Genomic DNA, 27,448 nt, shown 5'->3' with positions numbered 1-27,448 from the left:
ATCAGAGCCTACCATAAGACTCAAAAGAAAACGATAACGGAGATAGCTCCCGCTATCCAAGCAATCATCAAGCAACTCACCAAAATCAAACTAATCATGCACTTCGTCTGCCCATTCATACAAACAGGTAGGCGATCAAAACCACTGGGGCTAAGCTTCACATCAATCATAATCAACATAAACAAACATAAGCATTTCAAGGATTTCATGTATAACACATATACATAACCATCCCTCCTAGAATACTAGCATCGCATGATTATTATCCCCCATCTCATACATCTTAAGCTATCACATTACTAACATAGCATAGCAAGCATATTCAATCCCTAATCAAGTCATCAACATAAGCTCATCATTTATCAACAATTAATCAATGAAAGGATTACTCACCTTATTCTTCTTTTAGCATACTTAACTCAACAAGTACAATTCATCGTCATTTCAAAATTATAAGCAAGTAAATATCATTATCAAAGGAATCATCACATCATATATATACACATATACAATTCTCATCTCATCACTATCACCAAAATAATTATCATCAAATAGATTCACCAAGTATAAAGGCACGAGCAAGTAAGACATGCAATTAGAGCATAATTCAATTATTCACAACCGTCAACAAAATTCACCAAGGTACATAAATACCAATCCACATAATCACAACATTCACCGAATTCTACCAATGCACAAATTCATCAAGTCACATATTCAATTATGACACGACTCATCAATTACTCAAATGCATGCAATGTTCTAGACTCTTCTAGATGCATGCGGTACCATTCACCAACGTCTAGGCCGTCACCCCATGATGTCAACTGAACATCATAATCACCTCAATTGGATATAAAATCTGTCACCATCAGTCATGAATGCATGAACATATGACTCGACAACAATGCATATGTTCACACAAACAATTCACTACATTTGATATAAAATCCGTCATCATCAGTCGTGTATGCATAAACATATGTCTCAACAACAATGCATATGTTCACACAAACAATTCACCACATCAATATCATATATGCATTCACTAACATATACTCATTCACAAGCAACATATATGTATTCACCAATAATATCACAATCAATCAACATATATTTATTCATCAAAAATATCACAATCAATCAACATATATGTATTTACCAACAATATCACCATCAATTAGCATACATGCATTAATCAACATAACTAGATCATATGGTTCAACAACTCCATACAATTTCTCACAATACACGTAAAGGAGAGAATACAACACATTATGATAAACATCATATTCAACACCTAGAAATCATTCACATATCTTCATATAATCATATCAAACTATCCACAAACAATTTGCCAAGTATTTGGTCTTAAAGATTATTTTCGACAAAGTTCGTCTCTCATTTTACAACTTTAAAATAATTGAGACAAATGAACCAAAACCAAGTAAATAAATTATGGGGCCTCGACTATGTATACACTTAGACCACATATGAGTGTAGTTGAATATACATGTGCGTTTCACCGGCCGACCACGACAAAATCATCAAAATCACAAGTTACGACAAGTTCGTATCATTTTACCAATTTTCAAGTTATCCGACAAAACAAAGTAAACACATTTGGAAACCTCAACTAAGTATATACACCAATCACATGAGTGCAGTAGAGTATACATCAACGTCTCATAGGCCAACTCACTTAAATTTCAAAGTTTTGCAAAGTTCGTATCATTTTACTCATAATGCAAAACCAATTCATTTTCTAAACAAAACCAAGTTAGATCCATCACAACATAGGTTAAATACTCTTAAACACCTTAATTGAACTCATAGTACACAAGTTTTGAAGTTTGGAAACAATCCATAAGTTTTGAGTTGATTTAAAAATAGTTATGCGGAATTTTCATAAAATTTCACCAAGACCTCCTTGGAGTATTTTCATCATAACTCAAAAACCAAAAATCATTTTCAATTCAAACCAAAGTCAATGGAAAGCTAACAAAATTATCTAAAATTTTCATGTTTACACCAAAAGTAAATTCAAAACAGAAAAGGGTGAAAATTGTGAATATTTTCCATATTTTCCTGACAAAAAATCGGTGGCCGATTTTGACAATTCGGTGGCTGATTTTTGTCGAACCAAAACTGGAAAATCAGCTCAGAAATCGGTGGCCGATTTTGGGCTTCACAGCAGTTTAAAAATCAGCTTAACAATGCGTTTTTAACTTAAGAATCACGCTTAAATCACTAGACTCAAACACAAGACTCCCAGATTAAATCAAAGCATTACCCATAATCATAACACTTGTAATAAACACTTATACCACTTCAAATCATCAAGTTGACATCCAAAATCATAATCAACCCATTTTTATTCAACTCATTAAAGAACAACAACTTAATCATAATTCAAACCCAAACCATGGTATGGGATTATCAACAACAATCAACAACAACTGCAACTTATAATCATGTATTCAACCACAAATCAACAACAATATGTCACAATTCACCAATTGAGCATAATTCACAAACTACCCATTTATATACATCATCAACATGCAATTTCATCATCAACAATTCAATTATCATCAAATTAACATACTCAAACATATCACTACAACATGAGCACGAATTTCAAAAGTTAGGTTCACAATAATCACTTATTCAAATAAGTACTTATGCATAGAAAAAGAGAGAAGAAATTATAATTTCCAATGGAATGTGCTTTCGTGTGAAATTTGAAGCCATTCACAAAGTAAATAGGCCATGTTTTTACAATTCTTAAAGGACCTCATGCTAAAGCATGTATATTTGGATCTAGCACATTATTTGAAGGATTGTCAACCTATTTAAAAATCACCCAACAATAAGAGTGTTACTAAAAGAACGCGTAAAAAAATAATATGTATGTAATCAATATGCTGAAAAGTATTCAAAATATACTTACATATTCTTTTAACCATGCTGCAAAGTTTTCTTCAATGCATTTATCAGCATGTTCATCGCTCATATTAGGATGAGTTTTTCGTAGTGTCTCAACAAAGATCCTATTGTTACATAATTTAATTCAATTATAATTATCACAGTTAGGAAATGAAGAATTATAAAATTTAGAAAGTACTTACTCAATATAGGGTTCAATCTCATCACAATTGATTAATACATGATTCATGGCAGCAGTAAATTCCTTATCCTCCAAAAAACGACTTTTGCATTGACCAGCAAATCTACCAGGCAAATTAAAAATGGGAAATAAAGATTGTGCCAAATCATGATCACCCCCTGTTCTTCCAATGCTAGTATTGTTGGATTGCACACTTGTCTCGAAATAATATGTGCAAAATTGAGAAATCTCCTCAATAAGGTATGACTCAATTATTGATCCTTCAACACGTGCCTTATTTTTAACCTTCTTTTTAAGGTGATGGAGAAATCTGCGATAAATAAAGAATTTTTTGGTAACACAAAATTTACAAAAAAAAAAATGAACTATTGATGTAGACAATAGGCTAAAAATTATGTCTATGGTGCATGAAAATAATACCTCTCAGAGGGATACATCCATCTATATTGCACTGGACCTCCAACTCTTGCTTCATATGGTAAGTGAATGGGTAAGTGTTCCATTGAGTCAAAAAAACCCGGAGGAAAAATGCGTTCCAATTTACATATCACGATTGGAATATTTTTCTCAAGGCTAATAAGATCATCTACTCGTACTGACGTTGAGCATAGATCTCTAAAGAACTGACTAAGCTCGGTTATAGCTTTCCATGTTTGATCTGGTAATGAGCTAAAAGCAATTGGAAGTAAGCGTTCCATGAACACATGACAATCATGACTTTTCATTCCATGTAACTTTCCTTCCTTCATGTCAACACATCTAGCCAAGTTTGAAGCATATCCATCTGGCATCTTTAAACATTTTACCCATTCACAAATTGCTCTTTTTTGCTCCAGAGTAAATGTGTAGTTTGCCTTGGGCTTTATGGTCCTCCCATTACTGTGTTCAAGTAATTCTAAGTCCTTGCGCTTGCAATACAACTTCAAATCCATTCTTGCCTTTATATTATCTTTAGTTTTTCCTTTGATGTCCATAACAGTATTAAACACATTATCAAATACATTTTTCTCAATATGCATGACATCAAGATTGTGTCGAATCAAGTTAGTGCTCCAATAAGGCAATTCCCAAAAAATGCTTCGTTTTTTCCAATTATGTGTATCTCCATAACCTGGAATTCGAACTTCATCAATATTGTCCATTATCATTGGCATTGTCTGAACTTCATTCCATACTTGTTCGCCGGTCAACCTAGGAGGCGATTCTGATCTCACAACCCTATTCTTATAAAATCCATCCTTATTTCTTCTAAATGGGTGATCACTTGGCAAGAATTTTCTTTGACACTCAAACCATGATGACTTACCACCATTCTCCAATCGGAATGCTTTTGTGTGATGCATACAACAAGGACATGCCATTTTTCCGGCTGTCATCCATCCTGACAACATTCCATATGCTGGAAAATCATTAATTGTCCACATTAAAGCAGCTGTCATTACGAAATTTTGTTTTTTGGAAACATCATAGGTTAAAGCACCCTCGTCCCACAATGACTTTAACTCATCAATCAACGGCTGTAAATACACATCTATCTTACTTTTGGGATTTCTACGGCCGGGAATGATCATTGTCAAAAACAAATAAGGAGTAGACATACACATCCATGGAGGGAGGTTGTATGGAGTCACTATTACAGGCCAACATGAATATGGAGAAGCAGATTGACCAAAAAGAGTAAATCCATCAGAACATAATCCAAGTCTTACGTTGCGTGATTCAGAAGCAAATCCTGGATACTTTTGATCAAAATGCTTCCATGCTTCTGCATCAGAAGGATGTTCAAGGACACCCTCAACTTGTTGGTGCTCATAATGCCATCTCATATGGCGTGCAGAATTTTCTGACGCGTATAGTCTCTTTAACCTTGGTGTGATCGGTAGATAATGCATACTCTTTAAAGCTAACGTTTTACCCCCTTTACCTACCCTATACCTTGGAGCATGGAAGAACCGACATTCTTTTGCCATTTCGTAGTCTTTGTAGTACAACATACAACCGTTGATGCAACAATCTATTACTTTACTTTCCATTCCAAGCTTTGATACCAACTTCTTTGCATAGTAGAAATTAGGGACGAGACAGTTATCCTTAGGCATACCCTTCTTCATAGTTTTTAGTAGCTTATCAAATCCTTTTTGAGACATATTCCCCTCAGATTTAATAGTCAACAGTTCAACCGTCATAGATAATTCAGAGTGGGTATCACAACCCTCCCACAATGGTCGTTGCGCAGATTGTAACAAATCATAAAAGAGTTTGGCTTCCCTGTTTGGAGGTTCCTCCTGCTGTGGCTCAAATTGGTCCAAATTTTCTGGCCTAATAGCATCAACAATCATAGCCTCATAGTTATTTCTTTGTGACTCAAAACTTGACGGCTGGTTACAAGTGCTTTCTCTGTTCACGTTATTTGCATTTCTACTACCTGAGCTTAAATAACTCTCCCCATGAGAATCCCAACACCAATAGCTTGGTTGGAAACCATGCTTATACGAATCTAGGGTAACCTCACCTGGAGTTAAGAAATCTATGTTTCTATGTTTACTGCAAGGACACCTAAGCTTACCCCCATTATCTGTAAACTCAGGTTGCCTAATTGCTTGTTCTATAAAATTCTTAACACCACTAACAAATTCAGTTCTCATTCTTGCCCGATTGGGAAGAAGTCTTTTATACATCCATTTTCGATGTTCAGGAATTCCCATACTCTGTTTCATGTTAATAAATTTAGCAATGCATGTATATATCTAGAAATTTCATAACTTTTATAGTAAAGTGTCCATGATGTCCTAGATCTTACAAGACTGTTCACAATATGCTAACTTGTTATGTCACTATGGATTTACAACTAATAATTTTCAAAGTGACTAACAAATCAACATGATACTAATAGTTTTCATATAAATCAAATAAACATAAAACGACTAAATCATAACAACAACTAATAGTTTTCATACAATCAAATATTATTAAGCAATCATAACAACATGATACTCACTGTGTTATTATCTACTTTAAGTGTTATTATCTAGCTAATCAAATAAAATGTTTGCTCTGCACCAACTATGAACCTAAATGGAAATTGTGTCATGCTTTTGATGTGATAAGAGTTAACCATTAAGTGAACCTGACTTTAATATGAGTGTGTGGTTTTGCATCTCAATGATATTCTTAAAAGTCTTGTTAGAATTGTAGCCTTAAACGATGATACTAGAATTCTTTACAATTCTTGAGGTAATTCTGTGTCATATTGCACCCAAAAACTTTGAAGATTTTCAAGGCTACCAAGTATTGGCAGAGATGATGATTACATGCTCCAAAATTAGTGAATACATGACACTGGACAGGATTCATTGTAGAGAATAAAATCAGGATCCTGCAATCAATCAAATTAATGCCCAGGCATTGTTCATCCTGCCTATCCCTCCCTGAAAAATATGGAATTCCATATCATGACATTAGGTGTGCCCAATCAAAAATTTATGAGTCTTAATTTTTGTTCAAGCATAAACATTTTCCAACTCTCTTTGCAAGTCTTGTAAAGATTCTATTCGTTGTTGGTAATCTAAGTCATTCCTTCATACTCCCTCAATTCCTATTTAAATGTCGTTAAGATGAACTCACTATCTTCAATTGATCCTTCTTTGTTAAGATCTTATTTATCACACATTGAGTTGTATTAAATTTACTATGCGGATGTGGTGTTTATCTTGGTATTCCATGAATGTTTGTGTGAAGTAGAAGTTAAATTTTAACTAAAAGAACTACAGCACCAGCATATTATGCCTACAACAGAACCACGGATAGTGCCACAACAGAACTACTACAGCTGCAAAAAACACAACAGCACACCACACAGTACCTCAACCAACCGAGACTGATGCCAAAAAACAAGACCAGCAGTAACATAAAGCTACCATCAAGAGCAGATACTCTCCTAACATGAGTATCGACAGCAAGAGCACCGAGACAACACCAAAAAACCTCCAACACCCCCACACAAACCACCGAAAGATTAAAACTTCAAAAATCAAGAAACACATAGGAATCAAGCTTAACGTGAGTATGGATCTTAGGAAACAATATAAACCAAAGCAACACCCACCTAAGCAAAACATCACCTAAAAACAATACTAAGGGAATAAAAATCAACCCACTGAAGCAACACAACACCTAAAAACACAAGACCCACAATTGGAACAGCAAAAACCCACAATATATTTCAACAACAAAGGTGAATCCAGGTCCATGTAGTTAAGAACACTAAAAACCCTAATAAGTAAAACAAAATAAATACAAGAAATTGAACCAAAAATCAAGTACAAGTTTATGGGAACATGGTTGATTTGTTGAAGAGAACACACATTATAATAGAGAGAGTGGATAGTAATACCTTGAAAAGCTTGAAACTGAGAATCCTCAAATCTGAAGAGAAGAGAATCCAAACTTGAACAGCTTGAGAAATTGATTGAAGAGCTTGAGAAATCTTAAAATTGGTTTTTGGAAGAAATTGATTGAAGAGCTTCCTAAATTGATTGTGAAATTGATTTTAGGGTTAGAAAGAGTGAGATTGGTTATGAGAGAGAGCAGTACACGAGAGGGAGATTTTAGGAGTATAGGCGGGACATGAAATTTTCACACTTAATAAAAATGAAATAAAAACCCTCAATTCCGTCCGAAATCCGTCTCAATGTTTCACACGGTTTTGGGACGGATTTGTTTTTTTAAGGAAATTCGTGCGAAATTCGTGGGAAAAAACAATGTTTGAACATGTTATAAAATTTTCACACGATTTTGGGACGGATTTGGGACGAAAATTTTGCTCCGTTAAAACCGTCCCAAATTCGTCCGAAAAATTCAGACAAAATCGTATCCGTCCGAAAATTCCGTCCGAAATCACTGTTTTTTTTAGTAGTGTTAACTAAGTGATTATGCTTGAAATCTTACCCCCTTACCTCAAAAAGCAATAATTCTAGCCAAAGCTTCAATTAAGCTCCTAGAATCTGTAGCTCCTCTTGGTTCTTCAAGTTTTCTCCCTTCTAACCCTTTTACTCATTCTCTTGAACTTTCTCTCTCTACCTCTCTCAAATTCTTATGAAATGAAATGAAAACCTATTTTTCTCTAAAGTTTAGAACTTATATAGGCTCCTCTCAAATGGGCTTAACCCCTAATGCCTTAGTGGGCTTAACTCACTCATTCACTAATTCAAAAATGTTTCTACTAACTTAACAGTAAAATAATAACAGCGATCACTTACCGGCTCATAACAAATTACCACACTAGTAACTTAGTAAAATAATGGTTCTCACTTGAAACACTAAAATTAATCCTCACCATGAATTTACTAAATTACCCTTCTAACACGAAAACTCATAAAAATGCACCCAATGATAAATAATCACACACAAGCACATATAACACATATTAAAACAATTAAAAATATTTCCAGCGAAAATCGGACTGTTACGTAACGGACCACTACTTCCCCCAAAAGCCACTGGTATTTACCTAAAGGGGTATAAATGAAGGTGAGAAAAACACAAGAAGGGGGGATTGAATTGTGTTACTTTTTTCTTCATTTTCTCCTACTGAAGTCAGTAATCAGAAGTAGATAGAGTTCAGCTTCTGAAGTGATGTTCTGATACTAAATGCACCGGATAAAAACAGAGAGAGAGAGAGAGAGAGAGAGAGAGAGAGAGAGAGAGAGAGAGAGAGAAGAAAGACACAAAGCAATTATACAGGTTCCTTCCACAAACCGGAAGTAGTCCTGTCTCCCTTCCACTTCCAAAGAGAGTTCACTAAAATGTAATATCTGATTACAACTGCTCACTACTAAAACTAGCAAGAAACTTCAAACTACTTAAACACAACTGCAAGAGACTTCTATTCAAACAGAATTACAAAGAAAATTGTTTGAGGTTGAACATTTGATATACAATCAGTGGTGTCCACAATACAAATTAGATACAAACTCTTAAGACTCTAGAATTTTTAAGATATGAACTTTGATAAGAAATTCTAAGAGAACTTTTTGATGTAGAACAATTTCAGCAGATTTTTGGCGCTTGTAAATTGTTGTAGAGTCTTGACATTCTCTAAGTCTTCACTCCTATATATAGAGGTTTGAAAGAGACGTTGTGAATTGCCAGCACATCAAAATACAGTCGTTTGAAACTTTTATCAATCACCAATGATCTTTTGCCTGATATGGTTATTGTTCTATGAAGGATCAATTTCAAATCCGTTCCAAGTATGAAGGAACAATGTTGCAGGCATAGCTGTTATCTTTGTCCTGTAGTAGAGACACAAACTGAGTAGTGGAGGTAGTGGTTGTACACTTCGTACAATTGTACTTTGTCAACGCTCTTCAAAGAACAAACATCCAATGCCTTCAAATTCATTTGAATTAGTCGTTGTTTCACTCTTCTGGTCTTCAGCAATGCTAGGCGTGATTAAATCCTTTGAACAGCCTTTGAAGCTTTGATTCTCTCATCTTCTGATGATCTTCAGCTTCTGGTGATCTTCAGCTTCTGATGAACTTGCTTCTGATGACGTCATCACTTCAGGAGTACTTTTCTTCAGACACTTCAAGCTTCCTTTTTGTTGATTCCATATCTCTTAATTTGTTCTTCCAGAACCTACAAACTATACTTAACCCACATTTGAACAAATATTAGCATATCCAATTGACAACTTTTAATACCTTGTTATCATCAAAACTCTCAAAGGGTAATGTTAAACACATTTTGTTCCAACAATAAAGACCCTAGAGACTATAGAAACAAAGAAGAAGAAGAGAAAGAGGGGGAAAAAATGTGAGGAAAAGAGGAAGTATGTGAGGGTTTTAATAGGTGGTATAAGGTAGATAACACTTAATGAGGTCCAAAAACGTGTGAAAAACTTTAGAAAAACGTGTAAAAGCCAATCAAAAGCATTGACCACCGTCCCAAAAACGTTTGTGCTTCAGTTTTTACCACCGACCAACTTGCGCAAATTAACTCGCGTAGAGGCTCAGTGGTGCGTGACTTAAGTCACGCAGAGCTTATGAGGTGCGTGAGTTAAGCCACGCTGCGTGACTTAACTCACGCATGGTTATATTTTGAAAACATGCAGGGCGCAAGCGAAATGTGCTGGGTGAAGAGCAAAATTCCTCTATGAATATCTCCTCTCCCAACTGCACGACCAATGAGCCCAGTCAAGCCCTCTTCCACTAGAATTTTACTTGTTTAAATTATTTATGAAGTATCTTGATAACTATATGCATATCCCAAATAGTGATGATAATTTAGAATTCGCCAAGAGATAAGTAAAAATTGTTTCAACTAAAAATGAAATTCGAGTACTTTCAATCGATATAAGGCTTATTAATAGAGTCAGCCGATCATATTTTTGTGGGTTAAAACTTATAAATTCACAGCAAGTATATTGTTATCCTCGAACAATAACACAATCAAAACATAATTTGCAAGATTTCACTCTTTTGCAACCGGTAAAATATATTATTGAAATAGAAACTTCATGTACAAATAAATTCCTTTATCTATATGATATATATTTGTGCCACACAAAATACACATAAATGCAAAGACAAACTAATAACTGATTCTTATAAGGAGTTAACAAAAAAAAGAAACAATTTGTAAAAGTCATAGCTATACATAAAAGAACAGGATTAGCGCAGGCCTATTCGTTTAGCTGTCATCGCATTTCCATTTAGAAGTTGGAACACATGTCAGGTAGTGACACCAATGGCAGTGGTCATATCCACTTTCGCCCCGCAATAGCATCACTAAACCAATGCATAACCTACCATTCAACACATGAATACAGTGATTAGATATAACAAATGAAACATAATCTATCTACCTATCTATCCATTACTAAGAAATTGTGTTTTGTTCATTCACATGTCATTACTTCCTTTATTTAACTAGCACGTGGTATTCTATCAAGACACGTGTTGTAACACAAGTTGGACTGTTATAACCACAAACTAAACCGTTAAACCAAAATACACGGAAAAGACTGAACTGTGACGGCAGTTCACGGGTTCAGTTTTGTTCAGCTTGTGAACTATCTTTCACAGTTTGATTCTTTTCGGTGCAGTTCGGTTTTAATTTTTTATAGTCCCAATATTCAGTTAAGTTTTTGATTTTCATAATAGTCCTAATATAATCATTTAATAACAGCAATTTGGGATAGTTCAGTTTGCTGTAAAAGTAGTTCAGGTTAGGTTCAGAAACACAAAACCAGTGCATCAAAGCTTTATAAAATTCAGTTGGTTCGAGATGAATCATTAACAGTTCAGTTTTACCAAACTGGTTTAATGGTTCAGATCAGTTTGGCTTTCCTTCCTGAACAGAACCATGATCAGTTCTAAACAAGATATTAGTTTAAGATTAATTCCCTCCCTCTACTTTGTTGAACAAGGCTTGACCCTGACAGTTATGTTGCTAATGAGGATTCGAGAGAGGAACTTACCCAGCAATCAATAGTACAAGAGATACAACCCAAAGAACATATTGGTAAACCTTGTACTTAGACTTGAGGCGAACACCAGCAGGAACGTGTCGCTGTGCTAACCAACCAAATTGAGGACGGGGAAGGAAAATGAAACCAAGGAGAAATCCTGTCAAGAATCCCCCAATATGAGCGAAATTGTCGACATGTGGCAACATTCCAATCACCAGATTGATGACAATAATAAAGAGAAGTGTCATCAGAGCAGCTACCTACAAGATACAGAAATATGGTATTAGAAATGAAATTTAATCCCAGTATAGTGTACAGAAACAAAAACATCCTAGATATAAGTTGTTTAATCAAATCGTGAATCCAAAGATTTTTTTTTCGGATCACAAATAGAATTTTGGCCCCCTAACAAAAAAAATTGTTGGCTAGACTAAGTTTAAATAGTGACTCATTAAAATGAATCGAGATTCATCATAGTGAATTGGGATTAAATAATACGAGATTAATGTCCAGATAGATACACATTGGATACTCGTATCCATTGAGTTAAGTTTTGTATTGAGTTCAAGACTCGCACATATCATAAGATATTGATAAACATTAAAAAGTGCTTTTCAATTTATAGAAACAAAAAAAATACAGAGAGCGATAATTAGACATGGATAAATCATCAATGATTATCTACACTCACTTTATTAGTGTAAATGCTCCAGTTTGTGATAAGTTCTGAAAGCATGGCTCCAAGAAGTCCAAAAAGAGCACCGGAAGCCCCAACGGAGATGCTTTTTCTAATGAATAGAGCAGATAGTATGCTCCCGCCGAATCCAGATACTAGGTAAACGATTCCTATCCTCACTGCAAATTTCCAAAATTTTTTTGGTCACAACACTATAATGCAGAACTTGAACACATAAATTCATCAGGTAAATAAGCTTGCAGATAGGTATAAAATTCTCCAATCCTATGTTTGTGTAAAATTCACTAAATGGAACCAATGTTGTCAAATAGCGGGGCTATAGTGAAGCGGAATTTGAACATGTCTCTATTGTTCCGCAATACGTTATTTAATACAAAATGATGTCAAACAGCATCTATAGTGTCACTATAGTGTAGCGGAATTTGAACAAGCCGCTATTTTCCACGATCCGCAATGGATAACACTGAAAGGAACTGCTTCAATGAACAAATGATAAAGATAGAGACATACCGAACCCAAATTGTTGTTCGAGGCGAATTCCAATGAAGACCAGACTGATCATGTTTGCTGCCAAATGAATGATTCCAGCATGTAACCAAATGCATGAGACAAGTCTCCATCCTTGGTGATGATTCACAACAGCATCCCACTTAAGGGCTCCCATCTTCGTTAGTCTTCAAAATTTAACAAAAAAATTGATGAGTATATCAAAATTTCTCCTAAATTCACTAAACCCAAAGAAATTTCCATTGAACCACCTCTAATATAAACAAAATCAAAGGCACTTCTACTAAGTGCATGATTAATAAAGTGGCTTATAATATGTCCATAAGTTGTTTTCAGCTTATTTCCATATGTTCTCCAAGATAGCTTATATGAAAATAATATGATTTCATCTTTTGTAATAGAAATAGTTTACTCATAATCATGTATGATAAGCACTTAAGTTGTTTATATAGACAGGAACTAAGTGTCCCCGTGAACTTAGCTCAGTTGGTAAGAACAATGCATAATATATGCAAGGTCCGGGGTTCAAACTCTGGCCATCACCAAAGAAAAAAAAAGACAGGAACTAAGTCATTGACATAAAAATAAGATCAAGGTAGGATCAGAAAAAAGACCCCATATACAATTCACTGAACCAATTAAATTTTCATGTTACTACTCCTAATCTAAGACAAATTCAAAGGCACTTCTACTAGGTGCATGATTATCTACTAAACAGGGTTTAAATAAAGGTTAGCAACCGCGATCTTGGCCACTACATATTATTTTTTGATATTGCTGTCAACCACATTTAAGACAGCCATGACAGTTTTCGACTAAAAGAACTATAAAAATCAATTAAATCATAAGAACACATTAAAACAAAAAAACATGAAAAACAAAACAAAACATGGGTATTGAAGAAAAATCAATAATTTGACTCTTACATTAAAGAACCAAAAATGAAAATTTCACTAAGTTAACACGGTATTTACAAAGATACAATAATCAATGAAATTCATCTCTTATAATCAACCAAGTCCAAGTACTATAGGACTAACATAAAAACCAGATCAAGATTGAACCAGGAAAAAACAGGCCCACAAATCCAATTCACTAAACCAAACAAATTTTCATGGAACCACCCTTAAGCTGAAACAAAATCCAAACCAAAGGTTTGCAACCGCCATCTGGGCCACGGCATAATGGTATTTTTTTGTCTTAATTACCAGAGAGTGATTGCAACTACCGGAGCGCCATTGCAATTAAAGCTACGTATCCGCATTTAATGGCATAAATTTTATGAGCCTTTTCGAGAGAGCTTATAAAAACAGCTTATAGCATTTTACATAAGCTTTTTTCAGCTTATTTTCAAAAGTTCTCCAAGATAATTTATGAAATCAGCCTATAACATATACACAAACAATTTAACTTAATTTTATCTTTTGCAATAGAAATAGCTATGTAAGCTTATACATAAGCACTAATTGCGCTCCTGCTATAAGCTACATATAAGTACTCTAAGCTTATAAACTTATGATATTTTTCACAAGTTTTTTACAGCTAATTTTTATAAGTTTTCCAAGATAACTTATGAAACCAGCTTATAGAATATACAAAAGCAATTTAACTTTGTTTTATCTTTTGCTATAGAAACAGCTTATGTAATAAGCACTTATTATAATAAGCCCTTGTGCCTTAAGATACAAATAAGCTGTTTATCCAAACAGGGCCTGAAAGCAATACCAAAATCATCTAAGGGACCTTTTGGATTGGCTTGATTTTGAGCTTATGAAAAATAGCTTATACAAATAAATAAGCTTTTATGTTAATTCATAGGTTCTCAATTAACGAAAATTGTATCTTCCTAAGCTGATTTTTCATAAACCACCTTAACAAGCTTATGAATAATACTTAATAAAAGCTTAAACATCAATAAGAACAAATTAAAACAAAAAAAAAAAAATCAAAAGAACAAAAAAAAACACACACACACACACACACAAAAATTAAACCCTTACGTTTCCGAAGAAGGACCAAGCAAAGGATTCTCTTTCAAAGGCTGAAAAGAGAATCTCCCAAGAAACTTCAAAACACAAGCACCATCAAAACCAAGATTTTTACTAGGACAATTATTAATATACATAGCTACAACAAAAACAACAAGATTAGCCACAACAAACATAGGTACAAGCCATGATGTCCAACTAGTTTCTGGATCATAACCACTTGAAGTTGGTGGAACAGCATATGCATGATTGTTGTTGTTCTTGTTCCCTCCATCTCTCTCTAGATCTCTCCCAGACATGTTTCTCTCTCTCTCTCTCTCTCTCTCTTGAACCAATACAAAAGAAGGAAAGTTTGGAAATTTATGTAAGAAGAGTGTTAAATAGAGAAGATGGGAAGTGGGTTTGGTGAGAGAGGGATTGTTGAATCTGAAACGGTGAAGAAAAGAAAGAGAAGATTATAGAAGAAGTGAAAAAACGACAAGATCAGAAGGTAGTGGAACAAGACATGTTTTTTGTTTGGAGAATGTAAGTAACTGTCGATTTCATTTTCATTACTAGCTTGGAGTAGATGGTAAGTTCCATAAGTGAATAATAAAACAAATACTCATTAATTGGATAATGATAATGACTCTAGTAAAAAAAAAAAAACTAAAGAGATCGAATACCTGAGTATAGGTCAATTGGCAGGACAATGCATTGTTATATGTAACGATTAGAGTTTGAATCACGGACGCATGTTCACTTTAAAAAATGAATTTGAGAAAAATAAGCTATAAGTTATTATTCTTTCTGTTTCAAAATATTTGTTGTATTTTTTTTTTTCAATGTGCATGTTTATATTTTTTAACTAATATATAAATATAAATGTTAGTATGTAAAATGTTCAATTTATTTCAATAAATATTTTGAAAATATTAAATTTTAATGATTGTTTATTCTAAATAATTAAACTTATTAACGGTTAAAATTGTATAATGACATATCTAAAATAATTGATTGCGATATATATTTTAAAACGAAATAATAGTTCATAGCTAAACAAAAAAAAAAAAGAGCAGAATTATTTTTTTACTAAAATTAAACTAGTTACAAACCCGTGCTTCGCACGGGTTGAATAACGTATTTTTTAAAAATTTAGCTCCGAAGGAGAAATCTTATAAATTACGAAAAATTGTTGTTCTTTATAAATGTGAAAATCAAAGCTGCGTAAACCAAAATTTTGCAACACAGATCCTAAAACACTACATAAAAACTATTGTAATCTCTTATTCCTTAAAGTTAACCCGAACGCAAAATTTTGCCCTGGATTTAACCTAACTTCTTTTCTTAATTTTACTGTATTAACCCTATTTAATTTAATCAAAATGTTAACGTTAATTGTTAGAGAAATCAAAATAAACAAATAGCTCCTGATTTTTCTCCTTAATTTTACCAAACAAATTTCATTAACCCTAGATTTAATTTATGTAAAATGTCATCTCTTATCTCTTATCTCTTATCTTCTTATATATTAAAATTAACCCGTAAGCCCTAATTTTAACCTAAACCCTATTGCATAATTTTATTGTTTTAACCTTAATGTTCACACCTAATCTCCTATTTTCATGAACAACCCTAATGCTCACACCTAATCTTCTTATCTTCTTATATATTAAAGTTAACCCGTAAGCCCTAATTTTAACCTAAACCCTATTGCATAATATTACTGTTTTAACCCTAATGGTCACACCTAATCTCCTATTTTCATGAACAACCCTAACAAACAGTTAAAGGGTATCATTTACGGTAAAGGCCAAATATTCGATAAAAGAAAAATTATTGAAATAAAACATTTTACATGTTGAGGTTAAGAATGAGCTATTTTTAGGTACATAATATAACATTAACATATAATTTTTACAAAAGAATGAAGTAACATTTTGTCAAAAAAAAAAAAAAAAAGATGAAGTAACATACCAATAATATAACATTGACATATAATTTTAACAAAAGAATGAAGTAACACACGATTGATAAAAATTAATATTTTTAAGGTGAATAAGTGTGGTGTCTGAGGTTCGAATTCCAACATCTGCATATATTTGGGACCACATATTTTATTCTCTTTGATATGCATTGATATTTGTTTTTGTCTACTACATCTACAATGTATATGACCTGTGCGGCAGCACGGGTGGAAAGTCTAGTATTTATAAACGTTAACCCGTGACGCAATATTAACCCTAGATTTAACCTAATTTTTTCGTGTGACTTTACTATATTAACCCTAGATTTAATTTATGCAAAATGTCATCTCTTATTTCTAAATGTTAATCCGTGACGCAATATTAACCCTAGATTTAACCTATTTTTTCGTGTGACTTTACTATATTAACCCTAGATTTAATTTATGCAAAAATGTTATCTCTAATTTTAACCTAATTTTTCCCTCCACACTTTTGCAGCGTGAGTTGAAAAGAGGTGTTTGTGAAATAAATTGTCGATAAGTAATTTTTTAAAGTAACATTCAACAGCTTCTGGTCAAAAGCTCATTCCATTCAATTTTATGCGTTCTTTTTTTAGTAAGTACTTAATTGATATTGTGTTTGGCCTAACTTCTCCTTAAAAATGTTGAAGCAACTGAATTTGGGAGAAAAAATTTAAAAATATAAAAATTGAAAAATTATTAAAAATTATTAAAAATATAAAAATTAGAAAATAATTAAAAAAATTGGTTAGGGGCAAAAATGGAAATTCATAGGCCAACCTTAAAAAAAACTCAACAAATTTGTAATTTACCAAATTACCCTTTATAGGGGCAAAATGGTAAATTCAAGGGACATTTCTTTTAATATAAGTATATAGATGAAAAATTTATAGTCAAAAAATAAAGAAAATGAATTACTAAAGAGGTTGGGTCTTTGACAAAAAAATACAATGTTGGGTCTAGCATAATAAACTAAACACTTACAATATAACAAATTAAGATTTAAATTTCAAACGAATGAGTTACTTCTACGATGGATTGTGATCCTCTCCATTTATAATTCTCTTAATTTCTTTTATTTGAAAAGAGATATACACAATAAAATTTAAAAAAGATTATGAAATAATGATTCACTATATATTTTTTGTATCTATATCTATAAATGAATAGGATCTCAACTCCTCCATCTCTATCGAATTTAAAAAAAAAAAAAAAAACTTACAACAATTGGATAAAAAAAATATTTTTTAAAAAAAAAAATGACAACGACTGGATAAAAAAATGATCAGATTGTGATTTGTGACCGAATGCTTCCCTTTTAGGAAAAGCCATGTTGTTGAAATTAGTGGCATTGGAATCGCTGTATAGGGCTTCACGTCTTGCTAAATTGAAGTAAGTACCAATATTGTTGTTCACACATCAACAATGAGGAAAGCAGAAATATATAAAAAATTAATCCCTGGTAAGGGCTTATTTTGATTGGCCTTTGCTTTTTAGAACTATTCAATAAATTAATTTTAAAAGTAAATAAAAGAAATATGTTTGGTAATTCTATTTTTAACCCCTTTAATTTTCTATGATGTTAATTTCGGTGGGTTAATTTGGTTTATTAAAAAAAAAAAAAAACTTGTTTTAGAGATGAGAAAAAAAAAAGTATTTTTTTTGTCAAATATTCTAATGGATATATAGAATTCACATTTTTCGACGTGAATAAGTAGCCTAATATATTTTTTAATTTGTTCTTGAGATTTTCAATTGATGCACTTCCAGTTGTAAATCATTTTGATTAAGTTTGAATTTTTGTGTGATTTGTTATGTTGGTACTAATTATTTTTGGTTTTGGAATTTGAAATCATGCCTCACAAAACCTCCAATCTCATGTTGTTTCTCTTTATTATATATACATCTATATGATTTTATAACATCATGGGATTCATTCACTTTATTTGGAATTCAATATGAATAGTTTACGCCATAAAGTAGTTACCTACTTTTGAACCAGTTTCTGATTATTTGATATCGCATGCAAAATGTAGAAATAGCTATTAGTTAAAATTTAACTTTTAAGATACATAAAACAACTTATGGTATGTATAACATGATAATCTCATAAGAAGCAAATCATTCTTATATATCTAAATTTACAAAACATATTGTGTTTAAACTTTTAGTTTGCATTTAAAATCTTTTTCTATCTTCTGAAAATATTACTGTTGTCTACATATTTGTGGTATGTCTGGAGTTTGCATCTTTTCTACTTTTCTGATAAGAATCAAATGGGGTATCTTCTATTTTGTGATTAGGATGAATCAGGTCTTTAGAGCTATATTAGGTAAATTGGGGTAATCAGATTAGGGGGATTCATTCCATACAGATTTAGTGGAAACCTTTGGGTATGTTTTGTTAAGTTTTCAAAATACAATTATATTCTTTTGGCTTAATGATGTTTTTGTCCATTCTCATGCCATTTGCTAATTTGATGACGTGGCAGTGATTAAGTTGGTCAAAAGGACGAAATTTTAAATGATTAAACAATGCAAAGGTAAATTACTAGGATTAGCGATTACAGAGACTAATTTTTAAATAACGCCAAATTGCAAGGACAAAACACATCATTAAACCTATTCTTTTTATACTCTGCTATCATTCTTTTATTTCAGTTTTTGTGTTTCTAATAACTTATATGACGCGTATGTACCACTTCCTGACATAGCATTAGTGATCTATGGATTTTTGTGGGAAGTATCTAAAAGCACATGTACATACCAATGAAAATGCATTTTTCTGTCACAATTTGACTTTAGGATAAGTTTGATAGCTTTCATGGGAATTGGCTATGTCAGCTTGATAGCAGCAAGAGGGAATTTGATACAAACATTAACTTTTGTAATTACTAAAACATTATATTTTTAGATGATTTGACATTCCCTTAAAAATAACAGGCTGCATATTATTCCTTAGCATAAGTTGTTTGATTTTGAAGCATTGGAACTGTTTTGGTTGGTTGTATGTTGAAGGCTAGGATTTCTTCTTTATTGATTGTAAGGGATGTTGATGGTCATTTAGTTAGTTCTACAACATAAGTGGAAAGGAATTTCAAGAACCTAGGAGATTTGAGTTGTGTTGTACAACATAAGTGGAATAGATTTGGTATATTGGTTCAATGATAACGCTGGAAGCTAATATGGAATACAGAGTATTATGAATTGTTTTTTCTTGCATTGAACAAGGTGTATTCCATATTTTTAGAGTATTATGAATTGATTATGAATTGGTTCACAAGGTGTATGTGCCTAGACTATCATTGCAACCTTCAAACATTTCCTTCAAGTTCCAACGTAGAGAGCTTTCTATTACCGTTTGGTTTGCAATGACCATTAATAAAAGCCAAGGGCAATCATTAAAACAAGTTGGCATCTACCTACCACAATTATATGTCAGAGTTTCCAAGATAACATCAAGGAATAACTGATGAAAATGGTGATTGCATTGATAACACAATCAATGTCGTATACAAGGAAGTATTTCATAATGTATAAACTTCTACATATAATATAAGAATCATTTAGCTTATTTTGTAATTCACTTTATCTAAAATTTTCATTAATTGTATTTTCATATTATGCTTAGTTTTATTTACTACTATATAAGATCGACTTGGAACTATTTATCAACATGTACATATATTATGTGTTATATTCTATTGTATTTTAATCCACACTAAGAAATTAAATAAACCAAACCTAAAAGGAGTGAGAGAAGAATTCGTGGAAAAAGGGGGAAGAAGAAATGAGAGGAGAATGAGGAAAAAGGAGGAACTTTTAGAGGTTCAACACCACCACTTTCATCTACTCCTCTTAAAATCAAAGATAATATCTAATTAGGTGGGTTTTCCTTTCCTATCCATTCATGCATGAGAGAATAAAGTAGTTTACATGACTCTTACTTCTCCAATATCGAAGGCGGATTTTACTTCCTTTAATCCTACCATTATATTGGGTATCTATACTTCTAGGACCCCAAAAGTTTCACCAATGAAGTTTCATATGGTTCCATGAACTCAATACTCATATCAAGATAATGTTTGCTGACATGGTTGAAAGATAAACAATGTATACCAAGAATGACATATAACTTACAGAGTGGTAGACAAACGAAGTTGACTCTAAAGTTAAGAAATGGAGGTATCAGCATAGTCATTGATGGTCGAGAATATATTAGGTGTCCTAAATTGTTTACTAAGTAATAAAGTGATAAGTAGAGTATCGTATTCATATGGATTGTCGTTTCGTCCAAATAATTTGTGTTACTTATTTTTGTAAGTTTGACGATATAAAAGTTAAGGGTTATAAAGTTGCAAATTTAATCTATTTGCAACAGAGCAAGTTTACCTATTTTTGGTTGCAGAAAAGTAAGCAGCGGTTAGGATCCTTCGAATCTCCTCTGTTTATATTGTTGGATATTAAATAAAAGTAATGTCGCGTTTATTTATCTTAGGTAGACTATACAAGTGATGAGGCCGTTGAGACGTTTCTAACCTAGTCGGTCGTCAAGTTGCACCTGCTGATCACACGGTGATCCTTACGTGCGAGGTCTAACTGTCCTAGTTGATTATAGGTTTATCCCTCCGACGGCTAACTGCACCTGTTGATCACATGGTGATCCTTACGTGCGGGGTCTTGTTAATTCAATGGTAATTGAAACATAAATCAAAGTCGGCGTTCCAGTTTTTCCCAAGGCAATGAAGGCCAAAGTTCCATTAGGTCGGCCCATCTATGAATCACAGAACACTCATAACACACCCTCTGTCACTTACTTAGTAGTTCTACAAACGAGCAACCCTAATCTCCATCTACCTTACTAAGGGTTTAAGATAATGGTTCTATTAGGCTATGACTTATTTCCTTTAAACATATATTTGTTTCCTTAATTATTAACTAGTTACATACTAGGTTCAGCAGAGTTACTACTCAGTGTTAGTAATGTCACTTCCTAAGTACTTACTAATAGGGTCAATTCTCTTTCGCTATCTTTCGCTAATTACTAACTAATTACTTCCTAAACAGGCAGTTACTAGTATAAGGATATAATCTACGAAATAGTGATAGCAATATTAGGCCCTGTCGCAACCTAAGTATCTAATCTAGGGTTGCACCTACTATAGAAATAATCTAAGGAATTTCCTAATAAAACTTAATAGCGAACAAAAAATAAATAAAATAAAACGACATTATATTAAATAAATATCCAACCAAAATAAACAAAGGTTCATCTTAGAACTCTAACCTAAAAAGATTTAGTTACACATGGTAACTAAAAACAAATTACTAAAGATAAAAACATACCCTAGAAAATCAAGGAGATGATAGAAACTCTCCCGAAGCTCCAAAGTTGCCTTCCTCTTGAACTGCCACAGTTCTGAACGAGAAATTCTGAATGAGGAAGGCTAGTATTTATAGTTAGAGTTTCTAACTGGGTTTGGGTTAAAAACGCGGGCTAAACCCGCAAAAACGCATAAAATTTCGCCTGCGCCCCTGGCATTTGATGAGATAAAACCACAAGTGCACAGTTCTACCGAAGTAGTAAAAATAGAGTATCGTTCCGACAGGGAGTTGTTCAATTCAATTAACTTTAGTTGATGATTAGAAGAAGTTAAGTTGCATAATTGGGGTTTTTAACAATTGAAAATAATAATAAAAGAGAGCCTTGGGATTATTGGTCCGTCATGGCGACAAACCCTTCACAAACCAAACCATTAAACCTAGAACCTTATGTTAGACCTAATTTCTAAAGACAAGTTTCTCTTTAGCCTATCACATCTCCTTTCGGTCTCAGTGAGTGTGTTCCTCTAGCAACCACGCCTATTTTCATGGTTGATTGCTATTAGAATCCTTGAAGTTCGAAACTTTATATGTATCAAGGTTTGCTAGACTATTTTCATGTTTCGCAATCCTTGTCTAAATTCACTTGTTCCAATATCAAAAATTCCACTTTCGCTTGATGAATTGATATTTGAGATGATGAATTAACAATTACTAACCCTCCACTTTCGCTTCATGAGTTTGATAATTGTTAATTCATGTTGAAACGGTGAATTTAGATAAGAAATTAGGGTTACATAAGATTAGAGTTTAAGGCTTGGTTTGATTAGGATTATGTCATTAGACTTATCCACCAATCCCAAGACAAGAAGAGTCTACTCACTCATGTTCATCGTAGACATAAAGAAGAAGAAGAAGAACATAAATAAAATAACAAGAAAGTAAAAGAAAGAACTTTTATTAAGAAAGACAATTGTCACTTATTGAATTCCAAGAACAAAAGATCAATTGTTATGATAGCTAGCTACTCTATTTATAGTCTTATGTCGACTTAAAACCTAAGCAACTAATTACTAGAATGTTCCACAAGAAACCACGGGTTTTCGGTCAAAATAGGTAGCTTGTTTTCGAAGCAAAAGCAGCAAATGAGAACCTTGAAGCTTGGCACGGCCGTGCTGCTGGTGGCATGGGCCGTGCCTCCTCTCTGACTTGGGGAGTAACATATTTTTGTCCCATATTTCGTATTTTCGTCCCGAATCAGCTTCTAATCCTCTTTCTTTTGCTCCAAGACTCAATCTATCAAACATTCGTTCCTGAAATATAATAATATGCAATTGAAGTAAAATATTTCTAAAAGAAAATAATATTTAAATAAAATAAACTTAAATCTAAATAAAACGGAATCAAATATTATATTAAAACTACTAATTATTATTGACTCATCACATTTTCAAATGCCCAAGGCACATGAGCAATGCCCAAGGCACATGTCATGTGCCCAAGACGCATGGTATTGCTTCTTTGGCCCAGTTTCTCCGATTTTCGTCGTTTTTAGGTCTTCGTCTTCAAATAAATTGTTTCTAAATTGGGGAACATAATACCTCCCTATGTAAAGTCTCCCGAGGCCTCTTGAATCTTCATTCTTGGTCTTCTCAAAGTCTTGACAATTCTCTGGATGTTCTTGATTTGCCGATTTGCATGGTTTCTTCGTGAATTACTTAAAACCCCCCTAAAATTGTCATGTTTTGAGAAAACTAGAATTACATACTCAAATATAGAAAACATTACAAAATTGTCAAAATCACGGGCAATCGTTCTAATACTCCTCCTTTTTACTGCTAAAACTTACTAAAAATGACTGAAAAACATGCTAAGATAACGTAAGATGACATGTCATCACAACCCCAAACTTAAATTGTTGCTTGTCCTCAAGTAACGAGAGAAAAACGTATATTATTCTTTGCATTTTTTTTAGGAAAAACATATCTTTCTGGGAGTTGTACTTAGGACATCAATCATCACATTTATAGCAGAGCAGCAACTAACTTACCACAGTACATTCAAGCAGGTCTGACTTGGTAAAAGTAACCTATATTCTTAGTCATACTCTTTTCCATGATACGCGTATGTATCTCCTAAAGCCAGTAGGATTTGTCATGACATTTTCCACTCCAGTCGTCACATGAATGTACCTTGCTATAAATTTGAAAGAATTATAAACAGATAGTCAAAATCAGATTATTTACACACTTAGAGGACTTTGTGGGTTATAACTTGGCTTTGGTTAAGGGTGGATATATTTGGGAAAGTAGGCTAACAAAAGAGCTTGGAGTTAGTTCAGTAACCTAAAGATTCCTACTAAACATTACTGCATTGTCATCCTTCCTTTCTTGATTCAAACAAAATCGGTAAAACAGTAGAACTATTTGTCTTTTTATTTTTGACAGAAAGATACTTTTTTTTAAGAGACCGTTTTTTTTTGCTCTTGATTTTTTGTCTTCCTTTTTTCTATTTATTTTTGTAGATTCATGGTCATCTACATTTTTTTTCAATTTTTTCTTTTTCTGACAAATGTGTTCTACTATTACCCCACCCCAAACTTAAAATGTTTCTAATTCCAAAGAGCAACCCCAAACTTAGTTTCAAAACATGTGTAGTCATAATAATTCCTATCTAACTCCAAGTAAAATCAAACAGTGTGCATGTAAGTGTAGGACTGTGACACGATTCGTCACTAATAAAGAAAGAAAATTTTCGTCTGTATGTTCAAATTGGTTTCACAAAGGATAATAAGAATAAAAGGTTGTCTTGAAAGGCTCAAGGTACCAATGAAAAATTGTCTCCTGTGTATAATAACCTAACCGATCATCCGTAAAGAACAGCTGCAAATTCAAGCAAAAATAGTATTCATATGGAACACTCGTAATATATATTGGAAATATTTAAGTATCTAACAACCTAGAATGGATATGGAAATATTTGGCTGCGAATCTCACTAGTTATGCTATTCAGAAAAGAGATGATGATTTTATAAGTACCTTTACTAGATAGTGTAACACCCCGTTTTCCCAACGTAAAATTTTCATTTAATTAATCAGAGTATTCACATAAACGGAATGTCACATTCTTTTCTTAAAATCATAAACTGAATAAATAACTATTTATCCTTTAAAATTCAAATACAAAATTTTTAATACTTCACAGCGGAATTTATTCAATAACTAAAACAGTCTTTGGCACAAAGGCCTCTTCATAAATCTTCAAAAACAATACGTAAGGAATAGAAAAGCAATAACAAAGTTCCCATCCCGTTACGTATCAGAGCACCTAAAGACACACGTGAGAGAATCGACTCACTTCACAGTTAAACTTGATTACCTGCAAGTTACTCATACGAAGAGCAACATTTCCAAGCAGAAGGGGTGAGATTTTACAAAACAATAATATCAAGCATATAATTCAATAATTATATTTAACAACATAAATGACTTCATCCATTAGTAATAATAATTCTTCATGTAATAATTCTTAATAGTTCAACCAACTTCTAATTATCATTTACTTCATATTCATCATATTATAAACATCATCATATAACACATAATAACCAAATCATAACCAACATAGTTCATATACAACATAACAACATCATTATTTCGTAACAACAATTCTCCACCAAGCATCTCATTAGCAACTCATGAATAGAAGACAACTTATCAACTATACGTAACATCATCAATTCATAATAATAATTATTCATCAAACATCTCATTATAAATTCATGAATAAAAGGCAACTTATCAACTTAACATAACCATCATCAAGTACATTTAACAACTCATAGATAACATCATGTAATCATCATCACTAACAACATCATAACAACATCACAAACAACATCATAATCAACATCATATAACAACATCATAAACAACATCATAATTAACATCATAAACAACATCATAGTATTAATATACTTTTAAGGCATCGTGGTGAGGACAAAGCTCAATCGTGGTGAGGACAAAGCTCCAGGGCATGAGCCCCCAACAAATGTATGCTAATGCATGGACTCTATCATCTAAAACATCTTAATCATCATCTCATATACATCCAATAATTTGGAGTTCAACATCATCTTGATCATCTTGTATAGACTCATGCAACTTAGTTAAATAACAATAGCAGCATAATCAGATTACCACAACATTAAAACTTCATAATATCAATTCATTTCAACAACATCTTGATCATTCAATACTATTTCAAGTAATGCATTTAATCATTAATTCACATTATAATATTCTCTCATTAATCATCTAAGTAAATCATATTCATCACAACAATAAAACATCATCATTCAATAATAATAATCATCATATATAACAATTACAAATGCACGTCATCAACATCTCAATCATCAAACATAATTCATGCAATATATATCTAATTATATAAAATTATAAATATCATCAAATCATCATATAACAACTTCACAGATCATCATTAATATCATATATATTCCTCATTACTATCTCAAGGTTCAACTCATAACAACTCGTGCGACAAAGATCACATTTAACCTAAACAAGGCATTCTGTAATACTAGTGCTCCCGAGGCGAGAGCCTCTGCTCGCCATGGCGAGTTCAGTCAGATTCTCCAAAGTTTCATTCTAAGTCTTTCCAGGTTCAATCTCATCCTACATTCTTTCCTAATCAATATTAGACATGTTCAGGCACTCAAAGGCATATAAGGTTCAACTCAAAAGTCAAAATCACAAAATCTTGCATGCTCTCTGGTCAAGCTCGCGAGGCGAGTTCAACTGCTCGCTATGGCGAGCTACAACGTGCAACTCGCAAGGCGAGGAAAGGTTGCTCGTGTGACGAGCGATGAAGTTCATCACTCGCCGTGGCGAGGATCATAGCTCGGGAGGCGAGCGATGAATGTCGCTACGGGCAGAAGTGCAGTTTTGCCTAAAAATCATCAACTCTCATGGTTTTAAGCCTAATCTCGATTCCAGAATTCATCATAATCATTATCTAAGGTCTAGGAACAATTTCTACATCATTCTAACAAGTTTTCACCGATTAATCATCAATTCTATCAATTTGACCTAATTTCCGATTCCTCTTAAACTCATCCTAATTCATCTCTTATTCTAAATGCTTATTAGGTCTTGCTATCATTTAACCTAATTTTTCCCTCTAATAATCCTTCATTAATTGCTAATGGTCACTTAAGCCTAAAATTTTCCCTCCTCCTATATGCCAAATTTGAAATTCAAATACTGATGGTTTTGTTTTTCATAAAATCAACGTACCAATAAGTGTTGTTTTTATTTTTATTTCAATTCCAATGTGCTCATTTG

General features: G+C 32.9%; 2 protein-coding genes across 2 annotated transcripts; both read right to left on the bottom strand.

Moving 5' to 3' along the window:
* Positions 1-3,127: 3,127 nt before the first annotated feature.
* Positions 3,128-6,043, bottom strand: LOC25499981 (uncharacterized). The gene is made up of 2 exons (XM_024770564.2): positions 3,551-6,043; positions 3,128-3,440 (listed from the first exon to the last, which is right to left on the bottom strand). The coding sequence occupies exons 1-2, from the start codon at positions 5,845-5,847 to the stop codon at positions 3,128-3,130; spliced, it is 2,610 nt and encodes an 869-aa protein (XP_024626332.2). The 5' UTR covers positions 5,848-6,043.
* A 4,564-nt stretch (positions 6,044-10,607) lies between these two features.
* On the bottom strand, positions 10,608-15,340 carry LOC25499980 (RHOMBOID-like protein 2). Its single transcript, XM_013594487.2, has 5 exons — positions 14,808-15,340; positions 12,811-12,974; positions 12,295-12,458; positions 11,613-11,863; positions 10,608-10,937 (listed from the first exon to the last, which is right to left on the bottom strand). The coding sequence occupies exons 1-5, from the start codon at positions 15,092-15,094 to the stop codon at positions 10,823-10,825; spliced, it is 981 nt and encodes a 326-aa protein (XP_013449941.1). The 5' UTR covers positions 15,095-15,340; the 3' UTR covers positions 10,608-10,822.
* Between the last annotated feature and the right edge of the window lie 12,108 nt (positions 15,341-27,448).

Source organism: Medicago truncatula, chromosome 6 (genome assembly GCF_003473485.1).
Source record: "Medicago truncatula cultivar Jemalong A17 chromosome 6, MtrunA17r5.0-ANR, whole genome shotgun sequence".
NCBI lineage: Eukaryota > Viridiplantae > Streptophyta > Magnoliopsida > Fabales > Fabaceae > Medicago > Medicago truncatula.
This window is presented reverse-complemented; position numbering and strand designations above follow the sequence as displayed.